Below are 14,614 nucleotides of genomic sequence, written 5' to 3'. Positions count from 1 at the left end.
ATTCCATGCAAATGGTAAAAACATTTGAATATTTTGTCCAAGATAAGGAAATACAAGATGGTTTTATTAGTTAAAATCAATTTGAATGAGTAATGTATATTATTAAAATATATTATTGAGCAAAGAATGGCTCAGAGAAAAAATGGGAAGCTTGTATTTAGTCTAATCTAACTGAAACAGCTGAATTTATAGATTGTGACAATAAAGACAGAACCTTATTTGGTTAATTTAGGCACAATAAAAAATTTCAAATCATATTATGTTTGTGCCTAAATTAATTTGCCTATTCAGTGCTATACCAATCAAAGTTAGAAAAAAATAACAATAAAATTTATCTAGAAGAACAAAAGATCAAGAATATCAAGGGATTTAATGAAAATTTATAACGGATGGTGGCCTAGCCATGCCAGGTCTCAAACTGCTCTATAAAGTTGTAATCATCAAAACAATCTGGTACTGGCTAAGAAACAGAGTAGTAGATCAACAGAATAGATCAAATAATCAACCTACCATAGCAAATGACTATAGTAACCTAGTATTCAATAAACCCCCAAATCTAAGCTTTTGGGAGAATTTACATTTGACAAAAACTGATGGGAAAATTTGAAAACATCATGGCAGAAACTAGGTATAGCCCATCATCTCATACCATATTTCAAGGTAAAATCAAAATGAATACATGACTAATGTATATTTTTAGAAGATATTATTGAGTGAAGAATAGCCCAGGAAAAATGGTGATTCCATAAACAAATCGTGGGAACACAGAATAGTTTACTTGTCAGGCTTATGGATAAGGAAAAAATTTATGACCAAATGACACAGAGAATATTGGAGATATAAAATGGATAATTTTGATTACATTAATTAAAAGGGTTTATACAAACAAAGGGGCAGCTGAGTGGCTCAGTGGATTGAGAGCCAGGCCTAGAGACTGGAGGTCCTAGGTTCAAGTCCGGCCTCGGACACTTCCAGCTGTGTGACCTTGGGCAAGTCACTTGACCCCTACTGCCCACCCTTACCACTCCTGGGCCAAGGACGGTCCCTAGCCCGGATGAAAAAAGGAGGAGGGTTGGGCGTGGGGCTAGCAACCCCACCCTGTAAAAACTACATCTGCTAAAGAAACTGCAACCTAAAGTAGGGGCAGCTGGGCTAGCTCAGTGGATTGAGAGCCAGGCCTAGAGACGAAAGGTCCTAGGTTCAAATCTGGCCTCAGACACTTCCCAGCTGTGTGATCCTGAGCGACTGTGTGTCCCATTGCCTACTGGTTGTGGCCCTATGCTCCTAGAATGGAGTCCCAGGATAAAAAAAAAATACAAACAAAATTGATGCAGTCAAGGTTACTAGGGAAACAAATAAGCAGGAAAAAAATTTTATAGCTAATCTCCTCTGACAACAACCTTATTTCTCAAATACATAGAGAAATGAGACAATTTTATAAGATATACAAGTCATTCCCCAAATCATAAATAGTCAAAGGATATGAACAGATAGTTTTTAGGTGAAGAAATCAAAACCATCTATAATCATATGAAAAAATGCTCCAAATCACTATTGATTAAAGAAATGCAAACTAAAACAACTCTGAGATACCACCTCAAGAGAAGGCAGATACTGGAAGGGATGTAGGAAAATTGGAATACTAAATACAGTATTGGTGGAACTGTGAACTGATCTAACCATTCTGTAGAGCAATCTGGAACCATGTCCAAAGGGTCATAAAACTGGGCATACTCTTTGACCCAGAATTTGTGTTTTCATATACGGTATTCTCAAATCAGGGTCCTGGAATAGTAGGGTCTCCATCAGCTCTTGTATAGTAGAGAAGAATTTCTGTATATCACAGACACTATACAGACTACTATCATATAATTTCTCACCCTATTTCCTTCATGAGTTTTTTTCTTGCATGTATGATACATGTCTTCTTTCAAGACATAAGGAATATGGAAATTTAATCCTGGAATAATCTATATTAGATTAGATAGTTTACTGTTTGGGGAGGAGAGAGAGAATTTGCATTGCAAAAGGTCAGAATCAATTGTTAAAAAACTGTTTCTACATGTAATTAAAAAAGAAAGAAAGAATAAAGAAAACTGATGCTTTCTTAAAATTGGATCTGGGGATAGTCTAAGGCAGTGATGGGCAAACTATGGCCAGTGGGCCAGATGCAGCCCCCTGAAATGTTCTGTCTCTCAGCATGACATTATTCCTAATCTGACGAATACAATGAGTAGGATACAATACAATGAAACTTGGAAAGAGTTGCCTTAGAAACAGACTGACAGATGAGCATTTCCTTTACTTTGGCCCCCTCTTTAAAAAGTTTGCCCATCACTGGTCTGAGGTACTGCTTTCTTTGTATGTTATGGTCTGAACTGTTCCATAGTTATAATGGTTCTTAAAATGTTCACTCTTAAAAGACTGTCATCACTATTCAGTTGCCAGTATTTTCAGGCTAAGTGAATTCCTATACTTTTTCCTTGCTTACTGAGCCAAAAGAAAGAGTCTAGAGAACTGTGCTCACAGTCTATTAGTACTGCCTACTCGAATTTTAATTGTCTTATTTGATTGAAACCTTATTCTATTGAAGTGCCTTTCCAGCTGAAGTCAAGTGTGCAAGTATATAAAGAATATCTTTTTCGTCATTATTATTACTAGTTAAGACACAGGTGCTTAAAACGATCCAATAAAACTTGTTCATAACTGCAAGTTCATCATTGTCCCAAGGGAAGAACTAAGACTTAATAGTCTGAGTAAGAAGCATCATTAATTTATCTTTTAAAGAATGCTTCAAAAATTTTTAATTTTCAAGTGGTCTTTCTTATTAAGAATGAAAACAAGAGATTATGTGTAAGAAAGAATTTATTAAAAATATCCTTTTGGGGAGTACCAAAGCAGATGTACATTAACAGTAAGCACTTTCTTAGTTTTCAGGTAGGCCACAGTTTAAAAAAAAATATGGAACATATACCAAGCTATTATATATCCAGGGAAAAGATTTGGTAGTAATGTGAAACTTTTCTATGCATGAAATCTTACTAAAGTTTTCTTCTAGGTTCTTCTCCTCATTAAAATTCAGGAGACATATCCCTGTTCCCTGGCTTAACTACAACTTTTGCTGGACTTTTGTTCTGTTTCTGAATAGATGTTTTTGAAACTCAAAGTGGAGGAACAAACTTTTCAAAGAAAGGATAAATTGTTAACCAGTGAAAGTATTACAAAGTGACCAGACAACTCTACTCACCAAACTGTTTAGACCTGACAGCAAACTTTTTGGTTGAAGGTAAGTAGAGAAACTTTAAATCACTAATATATATATATATATATATGTGTGTGTGTGTGTGTGTGTGTGTGTGTGTGTGTGTATGGAAGTCTATTTTAGAAGTGCTTTTTAGAAGATGTGAATGGTTTGAAGAAGAATGAGGGAAATCAGAGCTTCACTGAACTTTTAAAGTAAAGTTATCAAGTTAAAAACCTTATATATATAGTACTTAGAGAAGCATAAGTGAATCATGTATTAAGTGCTTTTTAATATATCTTTTTGATTTGTAAAGTTACAATTCTTAAGAAGGATTCAAGTATTTAAACTACTACAGTTATGTTTGTTTTTCAGAGTGCTCATCCCCTGTGGCACATCCCTATTGTGGTCAAGGTCATCTGAGATGTCTCTGAGGTCCTTTCTAGCTTTGTTCTCTGATTGAAACTTGTAACTTCCTCAGGGAAAAAGAAATGATTCCCTTGGAGTCAAGCCTTTAAGAGAGCTTCCTCTTCAGCCTTCATATAAGCTCTCTCACTCTCAAAAACATCAATCTTATATGTATTATATTTATTTGTGTTGGCGCCTGCTAGACTTTCATAGAAACCTTTGGTCTTAACCTAAAATAAACTCTGTGCTCTGTTTGACTGCCCACTTAGCAAATGTTTTCCCATGGTATTCTTTATTACAAATATTAGTTTCATTAATCTAAAAAATGTTTTTCAAGTATTATGACAAGAGAAGATCCCTACAGAGAAGAATTTAGTTATGACAGGATGCCGACGTTGGAGCGAGGAAGGCAGGAAGCTGTACATTATGCTCCAGATATAAAATCCAGTGACCTCCAGCTATCAAAGAGATTCCATCCTTGTTTCAGTTACAGAACATGGATTTTTTCTTTGTTGATGGGGGTAAGTACCTTAAGCATAAGACAAAGGAAAATGGCACATTTTTGATCACTGGGAAAGCTTTACTAAAGAAATTATTCTTTAAATGTTAGGTGTAATTACATAAAAAGTTTTTGTCAATACAGAGTAAGCCCTTTTTTATTATTTTATTATTAGATTGTCCTCTAATATCAGAAGTGCTAAGGCCAACTTCAAGATCAACCAGTCTTAGCATTAGATTTTAAGCTTCAGCTTTAACTGTGGTCTAAATTATGACTTTGAAACCTGCACTCTGTGAACTTTAAAAGAATATTTTGATAACTATTTAAATATAATTGATTTTCATTGTAATCCTATGTGTTTTATTTGATTCATTTAAAAACCTTATTCTGAAAAGAGGGACCAAAGTTTTCACCAGCCAGCCAAAGGAGTACATGACACAAAAGAAGATTAAGAATCCAACTGAAACGGTTACATTATTAACTTTTCTTAGACTATGCGTTAGTAGGCATAAAAAAAAATGGAATGTTAAAATGGCCATGAACATAAATGGGCCATAGAAAAATCTGTTAAACTAATTTAGTTTTGAGCTCTTAAAGAGCAGAGACCTGTCATATAGTGTTGGAAATCCATAACAACATGGCAGCAGTGAATTCCAGCAGACAGCTGATTAGAATATTTTATTAACAAGAGTAGAACATTGTCAGAGGGCCAAGGGAGAGGAAGGACATTCTCCTGCCATCTAGGTGGGGGGAAAAAATGTCATAACTATTACATACACAGTAAACCCAGGATGCTTTATCTTGGTAAAAACTGAAATCAAATATTATTTATAATTCACAAAACCAAGTAAGCAAGGGCAGCTGGGTAGCTCAGTGGAGTGAAAGTCAGGCCTAGAGACAGAAGGTCCTAGGTTCAAACCCGGCCTCAGCCACTTCCCAGCTGTGTGACCCTGGGCAAGTCACTTGACCCCCATTGCCCACCCTGACCACTCTTCCACCTATGAGACAATACACCGAAGTTAAGGGTCTAAAAAAAAAAAAACAACCAAGTAAGCATAAAAAATTTAAATAACTAAATTTCCAAATGCTGTTTTGGTCTAAGTTTGAAGCATTTATACTTACAGAGTTATTAAAGCTTAATACTGCATTGAACAGATCTTGTACTTGTACATGACATAGCCCTGTGGGACACAGAACATGAGAAGATGGGATCTTTGCCTTTGAGGAACTTTAACTTAACATAAGATAAAAAATGACTTCGTTGTATACTCATTATTATTTTGGGATTTTTTTTAGTATCACCATCAGAGTTTATAACGGGAAACTTATGTATAGATGAAAGGAAAAACTATATTTGCTTAGAGACCAAATCCTGCTTTAAAAGCAGATAATTTCATATAAAATATAAATGTATAAAAACCGGAAAAATACTTATATTTATGGTCCTTCGGTAGAGTTAGTTATTAGCCAAAATAAGTCATATTAGATCCGGCCGTTTCTCCTCAGGAAAAGAGTTTTGTGGCAGCAGGGGGCCACATCAACAACCATATATTAAGGAAACCCATCATCATGCAAACACTATAGCAGTTAGGATGAGACAGTAGATTGTGGAGGATAAAAAAGCATATCTCTAAACATGTCTTTTAACTAGGGAACAATTCATTCACTCTGCAAAATCTGTTCACCATGTGCCATAAGCAGACATTCCGTATGCATTATTTTAGGATTTCCTTAATATACAACACAACCCTTCCTAGTCTTAATTTCCTTATTTTCAGCAGTTGTTAAGTTATATGAAAATTTGACTTTTCAGGCATCTTATTCCCCAAAATTCTTTTTATCCTTTTGAAACAGTTCAACCTATTTCTCGAAATTTCTAAACTCAAAATCTTTCTGTTGGTTTTGTAGGTGTCTATATATTTGTCAAACCAATTCACTGTTCATTCAGATATCTATGAATGTCCCAAGACACAGGTGTTAGATAATTTGCATCTTTTAATGGTCTCCTTCAATATTAGCCAAACACTACTGTAAGAGGGGAAATTAGATATTTATATTTAAGGTGTGGTCGCCAGGAATCGATTAGCTCAATCCATAATTAAAATAGACCCAAGTCAGGATGGCTTTATGGAAGTTTATTTACAATTAGGAAGGTTGAAGGTAGGGAAATAGACAGAGAGAAACTCTGGCCCGGACCTGAGTCCAGACCGGATGGGAGGAGCACAGAAGTTAAGTAAACAAGGTACTAGCCGCAAGGCCTGGACAATTGGAGAGGCAAGAGAGGCCTCCTTGAGGGTGGAGACTTGCCAAGGGAGGCCCAGGAAGTCAGCCTAACTCGCCCACGTGACAGTTCAAGGGAAGCCGCCTGAGGTCTCACCAGAGGCCCTTCCACACCAAGTTCAAAGCGCCAACTGCCTCCACAGGAAGTTACCGTCATATTTGAAGGACGGCATCTTTCGTCACTTCCTGCATCCGCCTCTAATTCAAGTGGACAAATGGCAGCCTCAGTACTGGTTTTGGACTGCCCAAAGGGCCGTCCCTTGTTCTTGATTTGTTACTTATTGTCACGTGTGGGTAACTCGTCTCCCCTCCCACTCAGGGACGTGGGGATGACATTCTCTCTGATGGCTGGAGTTCTAACTAGGAATGGGGGTGAGCTAATTCCATTTACACACTATTCAAGTGTTGAGCTTTCTAAAAATTCCTCATTTCTTAATTATCTAGTTTGTTGTTTTCTTGTTGGATTTTTGGTTTATTTTGCTTTGCTCAGTCCCAGTCATAACCTTAATTTATATTTCTATTTTACAGAGTTGCCTTCTTGTCACATCGGGCTTTTCACTTTACTTGGGAAATGTTTTCCCTTCTGAAATGGACTATTTACGCTGTGCAGCAGGTTCAGTAAGCAAGCTTCTTACTAGTATACTTTTTGTGCTGTTAAAACACAATCTATTGAGCATTTGTATTACTTCATTCTTAAATTTCTGAACTGGTTTTTCTTTTTTCCAATATGCTAGGGCATGGTGACAGGAAATGTTGGAAGCCAATGTATGAGGAACAGAAAGAAAGCCACTTTGGCTGCATTGCAGAGAACAAGAAGGGCAGGAATGTGTGATATGAGCCAGGTTGCAAAGGGGTTTTAAATGCAAAGCCATTGGGAGCCAGTAGGGTTCATTGAGTTAGGAGTGTGCTCAGATCTGCATTTACTGAAAATCAGTTTGGCAGTTGAGTGGAAATCGGATTGAAGTAGATAGACATATAGACATGAGAATCAGGGAGACCAATTAGGACACTCCAATAACCCAACAGAAAGAGCCCAGACTAAGGGTGGTACCCATGGAGAGAGAAGGGGTTGGATATTTTAGATGTTATGGAGGTAGAAATGACTGCATCTGGCAACTGGTTACATCTGTGGGATGAAAGAGAGTGAGAACTGGAGGGTAATGTCTAAGCTATGAACCTGGGATCCTAGAATAATTGCAATACCTAAAGAAGAAATTTGATGATCTAAGAACAGCTGCCTTTTCATTCTAGTTGTATTAATAACTGACATGGTGCTTTAAAGATTTGCAGAGCATCTTACCTGAACCATCTTCTTTGAGCTTCTTAACAGCCCTCTTATATAGGTTACATATCAAAGTTATATATACAAGTGTTATTACTCCCATTTTATGGGTGAGGGAAACAGTTCTCCCAAAAGTGATTTGTCCAGGGCCATACAGCTTCCAAGTTTCCATGATGTGACTGAAACCATCTCTAACTGACTTCGTCATTGTGCCATTTTACAGATTATAGTCAATTTTCATGACCTAAGAACAGTAATGAAGTAACGTATTAAAAAGTACACAATCTAGGGGGCAGCTGGGTAGCTCAATGGATTGAGAGCCAGGCCTAGAGACAGGAGGTCCTAAGTTCAAATCCGGCCTCAGACACTTCCCAGCTGTGTGACCCTGAGCAAGTCACTTGACCCCCATTGCCTACCCTTACCAATCTTCCACCTATAAGTCAATACACAGAAGTTAAGGGTTTAAAATTTAAAAAAAAAAAAGTATACAATCTGAAGGGATTCACTGTAAAGGGATGATGAGAGTTGGGAGGAGTTAATACAGGAGGGCTTCCTGGAGAAGGTGAATAATAATGAGCCAGAGAAGTAGATGGACTGGCCTGGAGGGCATTATATACTGGTGGAGGTGGGAAATAGGATAAGAATGAATAAAAATAAAGATTATCAGACAAGACTGTGAGGTCGTCAGACCAAGGGACAGGCATACTACACACAGCACACACAGGGAGAATCTGTAAACCTGAACAACAAAGGGTCCTAGAACCACACTAGGGTCCTATGACTGGTGCAAACTGGCAGCTTTGTTGCTAACAACCTAGTTCAGGGGCCATATATGGAAGACTTCCTCTGTACCTATTCCCTTCCTCCCCACTACTCTCGTACCCACATCTCAGGCCCTAAGTGGTATAATGAGTGAGGAACAAGTTCAGAAGTAGCAGCAGCACCCTATGGATCAGACTTCAGGAGTAACCTTCAGCCTAGTATGAAGCCTGCAGAGGAATAACCAGGGCAGGACCCTGAGACTGAAAAGGAGCCTGTAGTCCTGCCATTCAGAACCCACAGAGTTTTCCAGCTGCTGATAGGGACCAAGTCCAGTAGCATCCACTAATGCTCAGACCCAGATACAGGTCAGGAACTCTCAGGGGTGGGGCTCAACAATCAGACTTTCCCTGGATCGAACCACTTTGGGAGAACTGAAAGCTTGTAGGTCTCTAGCCTGAACTGAACTAAGATCCTGGAACAACACACACTCAGTACTGTGAGAAAGCAACAACCAGAGCAGCCCAACTTCCCTCCAGAAGTTTTCAAAGTTTGGCCCTAACATCAAACCTAAACCAAAGAAAGAATCTGACCCTAATGTATTCTTACAATGGCAAGAACATACACTGGAAGAATAGAATGACTCCATGAAAGAAAAATATAGATTGGGCACAAATTCAACTGGAATTCTTGGAAGAAATGAAGCAAAAGTTTAAAAAAACGATTAAAATATTTTTATTGGTGAAATGAGTATGCTAGAGGAAAAAAAATGAAAAAGAAATAAAAGCGATGGAAGAAAGAATTGGAAAAGGAATTAAGAGTTTGTCATAAGAAGTAAAAAACCTGCCTAAGCAATAAATTCCTTGAAAATGAGAAAAAGACCAAAGAGAAGCCAGTGGCTCCATAAGACAACAAGAAATATTAAAACAAACTCAAAAGACTGAAAAAAAAAATAGAAGAAAATGCATGGCATCTCACAGCAAAATGTATTCTTACAATGTAGCAAAAACAACTGACTTAGAAGACAGATAGAGGGGAAAAAATTTAAGAATCATCAGATCATCAGTCAATAACACTTATCAAGAGCCTGCTATGTGCCAGACACTGTGCTAAGTGGTAGGGATACAGAAATACAAAAGTTAGTCACTGCCTTCAGGGAGCTCAGAGTTTAATGGGGGGAGGCAGCTCATAAAGAGAAGCTGAGAAGGTTGGGGACTTGTATAAATCCTGCTATCTTATTGTGGGGTGATATCCTGGACCCCCTCCAGTGGAGAATCAGAGAGACACAGAGGCCCCAGGGGTTGAGGATGTATGAGGTTCAGAGTTGGTCAGATCTTCCCAGAAGATGCTCTTTTTGAAGACAAAGGAATGCAGGAGAGAAGCTAGGTGGGAAAAGCCATGTCCAAAACAAGAGAAACCTTAAAAGATCTCCTATAACCAGTGAGCAAAGTGGAAATATAATTTTCTGCTCACTTTCTGAAAGAAACCCCAAATTATAAGTCCCAAGAACATGATTGCCAGAATCTAGAGAAAATACCGTAGGTAGCCAAAAGAATCCAAGATCCAAGGAGCCATAGTCAGCATTGCAGGTGATTTAGCAGCCACAGCTGTGAAGGAGTGGAGAGTTTAGAATGTGATTTCAGAAGTCAAAGGCTTACATCCAAGAATGAATTATCCAGAAAAAAACAAAAATGGGCCTACAGTGGGGAAAATAGATGATTAATGAAACAAAGGACTTCCAAGCATTCCTGATGAGAAGACCAGAGCTGTGCAGAATCTTTCAAGTGCAAAGGAGTGAAGAGAAGCAATGTGAATAAACTGATAAAAGATTAAACAGGGACAGATTGCTTACACTTCAATATAGGAAGATAATATTCATCTCTTCTCTGAATTCCATTATCAAGGGCCATGGAGGGAATCTAAATAGAAGGCCTGGGAGTAGTTCTGTTATATTTTGATAATCTTGATAGAAGAATGAAAAGGGAAAGAGGAATACAATGGCCAGTGGGAGAGGGGTTAAGGAAAAAATATTAAGGAAAATTATCTCACATAATCAGGGTATGAAAGAAGATATCTATACAAACAAAAATGGGGAGGGAGACTGAAATGAGCTCATTCTCATCTGAACTTGTTAAAGGAAGGAAAGATACACAAACATATACACACAATTGGGCATAAAAATTCATTTCACTTAGCAGGGAAATGAAAGGGAAAGGGGAGAAGGAGGAATCAGAAGTAGGGCAGATTAAGGGATAGATTATTCCTCAGCAAAACAAATCTCTGAGTTCTGGTTGGTAAATTGATTTGAATTCCTTTTATGCACAGATCACAATAGATTATCTTCAAGTGTTGCATAGTTTCAACCCAATCAAACCCATTCTATTCTGTGCATATTTTAGGGATTGTGCTGGTAAAAAAAGACCAAAAAGCCTGGATAATTTTGCCTTATTTCCCCTAGAAAGGAAATCACTGCCTTTCTCTACTAATAAGGAAACTTTGAGAAACACTACACTGGACTATTCCAATGAAGTATTTAAATTTCCTTACTTTGTCCCCTTGCAAGTTTCCATAGAGTTGGTTTTGAGATTGCAGAATGTATCTCTAATCAGGTTCCTCTTTGTGTCTATCCCTCCTAATATAATGTAAACTCTTCAAGGGCATAACAGTTATTTTCCATCATTAAGCATGTAAACTACAGTGTCTGTCACATAAGAGGAATTTTGATGAATTGAATCACAGCAGGTAAATTTTTAAATGTTTCTTGTTTCCCAGACTACATTGCAAATACTAAATTGTGATGGGGATGATATACGAAATAGCCTCCATTTTGGATGTCTAAAGGCATCCGAAATACAGAATATGTCCAGAATTCAAAAATGAATACAATAAAGAATACATCCAAAATACAAAATGTTTTTTTTTTCTAATTTGTACAATTTTCATTTCTGTCCTGGAAAAAGCCTAAAAGTTCAATTTGATCTTCCTGTTAGTGATATAGTTAATCTTTTCCTTTGATTTTTCAGTGTATTCCTTCAGCAATTGTGAGTTTTGCTATAGCACGAAATAAGGTTAATGTGGTGAGTATCTGTTAACTATGATGCTAGCTTTTGAGTTATATCATTTATTGGTTGATTTGCTTTTGATTTGTTTTAATAACATCCTCTCCAAAAATTGTTCTGTGGCACCATACAACTCATGTAACCCTGAGCCTCAGGGTCTTTTCAAAATAGAAATCAGTCTCACATGGGGGTTTGAAAAAAGGAAGAGAAACCCAGATCCATAGAAAGTTAGACAGGTAGAAAGATAAAGAGAAAGATAGATGGATGAATAGATAGATGGATGGAAAGATGGATGGATAAAGATAGAAAGAAATATAGATAGAAAGATAGATGAGTAATAGATAAAGATAGATGGACGGATGGATAGATGGATAGAAAGATAGATTGATAGATAGACAGCCATCCAACAAACATGTATTAAATGCCTTCTATTTCCAAGACTATCAACAGAAAGACAAAAACACCATCTCTTTCTCTTCAGTAGCTTACATTCTAATGGTTATATACATATTATGTTCATAATTAAGGTGAACTTCACTAAGAGGTTTACAGTAGTTAGGATTTTTTTAATTACATGACAACCCTTTTAAAAATTTTTCTTCATGTAGCTCACACTACAAAATCACAGAATTAGAATTCTAGAGTAATAATGGATCTCAGACGGTATCTAATCCAACCAACCTCTCCAAAAAATAAAGTCAAACATTACAATAAACCTAAAAAAATACATGACAAGCTTTGGAATATCAGGAAATAGATAGAGATATCCCACAAACAGGACTGAGGATTATTGGCTCCAATTTATTTTTCTCATGATCACTTTTGTTCTTTAGGTAACTGAAGGAAAACAGTTTTTGTTCATTGTTTTTCAGATTCCAAACTTCCAGATTTTGTTTGTTTCAACATTTGCCATTACCACGACATGTTTAGTTTGGTTTGGGTGTAAACTTGTCCTGAATCCATCAGCAATAAATGTGAGTTATTTTAAAAATAAGGAACTGGAAACCCCTTTCTTTGTACTAATCCTACATAGAGTATGCAGCTAAATGTTGTACGGGCCCCTCAGGAACCTTGTACTGAACAGTATTTATGTGGTCCTATAATCAGTGAGGGTTTGGAGGCATTAGGAAACTCTAATCCATTATGGTTTGGGGATATTCTGACTCCATGAAGGCAAACCTACGGCACATGTGCCAGAATGTGCTGGAGGGAGGCAGTCCCCTCTCCCTCTCCACAAGTGCCTGAGGACATTTCTCACGGCTACCTGCCCCTCTGCCTAGCAGCCCAATGGGAGCTCTTCCTCCCTCCCCTGTCTAGGGTAAGGTAGGGGGTTCGTATGCGGCATGAGGGTTGCAGTTTGGGCACTTAGTCTCTATATTCTCTATAAAGTTTGCCATCACTGTTCTAGTTTATCTTTGTCTCCCCTCAACAGAGACAGGCATTCAGTTATTCAGGTATTCAGGAAATATTTGTTGAATTGAATTTAGTTTTTGAAATCTTATTTTTACATTATTTTTCAATAAACCAGCAGACATCAAGTGCCTCCCAGGTGCTCCACATTGTACTAAATGCCAGTGTTAAGATGACAAAAGTGAGAAACCCTGACTTCAAGGAGCTGAAACAATATGTGAATACAGAAATCTAGAAAAAGCTATTTGGGACGGGTGAGGCACTATCAGGAAAAGCTTTATGTGTGGCCCCGGCATTTTTAGCAGAAGCACAGGAACATGTCTCTTGTTTCATTCATATGCTTGCTTGTTTGCTTTTGTTGATAGTTACTGATTTTACAGTAGAAAATAAAAAGTTCAAGAGGCAGGCTAACTGTCAGAAGAATGCAAAAGATCTTTAGTTAGGATAGTTTCTCCACATGCAACTGAGCCTTCTTCTGACTCAACCTTGAACTTCTGGAAGTGGGAGTAGGATGTTGGGTACTCTGGGTCCATATCATGGTAGATTCAAGGGCACTTGTTTAAATATTTAACTGTCTTTTTTTTAAAAAAAAACCTTTACCTTTCATCTTAGAATCTATACTATGCATTGGTTCCAAGGAAGAAGAGAAGTAAGGGCTAGGCAATGGGGGTGAAGTGACTTGCCCAGGATCACACAGCTAAGAAGTATCTGAGGTCAGATTTGAACCCAGGATCTTCTATCTCTGAGCCTGACTCTATCTCTTGAGCTACCCATCTGCCCCCTATATAACTATCTTAACAGTATCTGACAATTCTGCAGTTCCTGATGAACCCCACAGTTTTGGGTCTGTTATTAGATGCCACCTAAAGCTGAGATCAGTAACCCATGAATTCAATTCAGTTGAGTTCAACAACAGACATCTTAAGGTAAATAGCATAAATAGCATCCTCACCTAGACTCAGCTGGACGATCTTGGGCAAGTCAGTTAACCTCTGTCTACCTTTATTTCCTCAACTGTTAAAAAATGAAAATGAGGATCACGATCGCCCCTCCTTCACTGGGCTGTTGGCTGGGATCAAGCAAAGTACTATTTGGAAAGCACTTGGCGCAGTGCCTAGAATAGCTTCTCAATAAGTGCTTGCTCCCTTTTCCCTTCCCTCTAAGTGCTCCACTGTGCTACATGGTAGGCCTGGAAAGACCAACGCATGGTCCTTACAGGGCTATTCGCATGCATTACCAGTTTGGAAGAACAGATGCTAGAAGTAGATAATAGAAGACTTATTTGTGCCATTTTACACATGAGGAAATAAATCTTACCTTTCATGACTTTTCAAGTTACTAATAAGTGTCATAGCCACTAAAGTGATGGGTAAGGATTTAAACCCAGGTTTACACTCCACTCCCCAGCTTTTTGCTATCTCCCATTGCTGGGCAGAGAGAAGAGAATCAGCATTTATTATGTGGTAATTAAAGAAGAAAGAAAGGGAAGAAATGGGAGAAAGGAATAGAGAAAGAGAGAAAGAGAGAAAGGAAGGGAGAGACAAAGAAAGAGAGGGAGGGAAGGAGGGAGAGAGAAGAGGAGAGGGAGAGAGAGAAGAGAGGGAGGGACAGAGACAGAAAGAGAGAGATAGAGAGAGAGAAGAGAGAGAGAGAAGAGAGAGAGAGAGAGAGAGAGA

At 37.9% G+C, this 14,614-nt stretch overlaps 1 protein-coding gene across 5 annotated transcripts in view; it reads left to right on the top strand.

Moving 5' to 3' along the window:
- Positions 1-3,990: 3,990 nt before the first annotated feature.
- The window catches only part of MLC1 (modulator of VRAC current 1), a 40,271-nt gene continuing 29,647 nt past the window's right edge, over positions 3,991-14,614 (top strand). For 2 of the 5 annotated variants that reach the window (XM_044677725.1, XM_044677724.1), the window contains exons 1-4: positions 3,991-4,170; positions 6,957-7,046; positions 11,493-11,546; positions 12,401-12,502. In XM_044677725.1, coding sequence (XP_044533660.1) covers positions 3,991-4,170; positions 6,957-7,046; positions 11,493-11,546; positions 12,401-12,502 — 426 coding nt within the window. The remainder of the gene's footprint in view (positions 4,171-6,956; positions 7,047-11,492; positions 11,547-12,400; positions 12,503-14,614) is intronic. The other 3 variants (XM_044677726.1, XM_044677727.1, XM_044677728.1) reach the window with 3 other exon arrangements.

This window comes from Gracilinanus agilis, chromosome 5 (genome assembly GCF_016433145.1).
Source record: "Gracilinanus agilis isolate LMUSP501 chromosome 5, AgileGrace, whole genome shotgun sequence".
Taxonomy (NCBI): domain Eukaryota; kingdom Metazoa; phylum Chordata; class Mammalia; order Didelphimorphia; family Didelphidae; genus Gracilinanus; species Gracilinanus agilis.
Note: the sequence above shows the minus strand (reverse complement) of the source record. Positions and strands in the feature narration are given on the sequence as shown.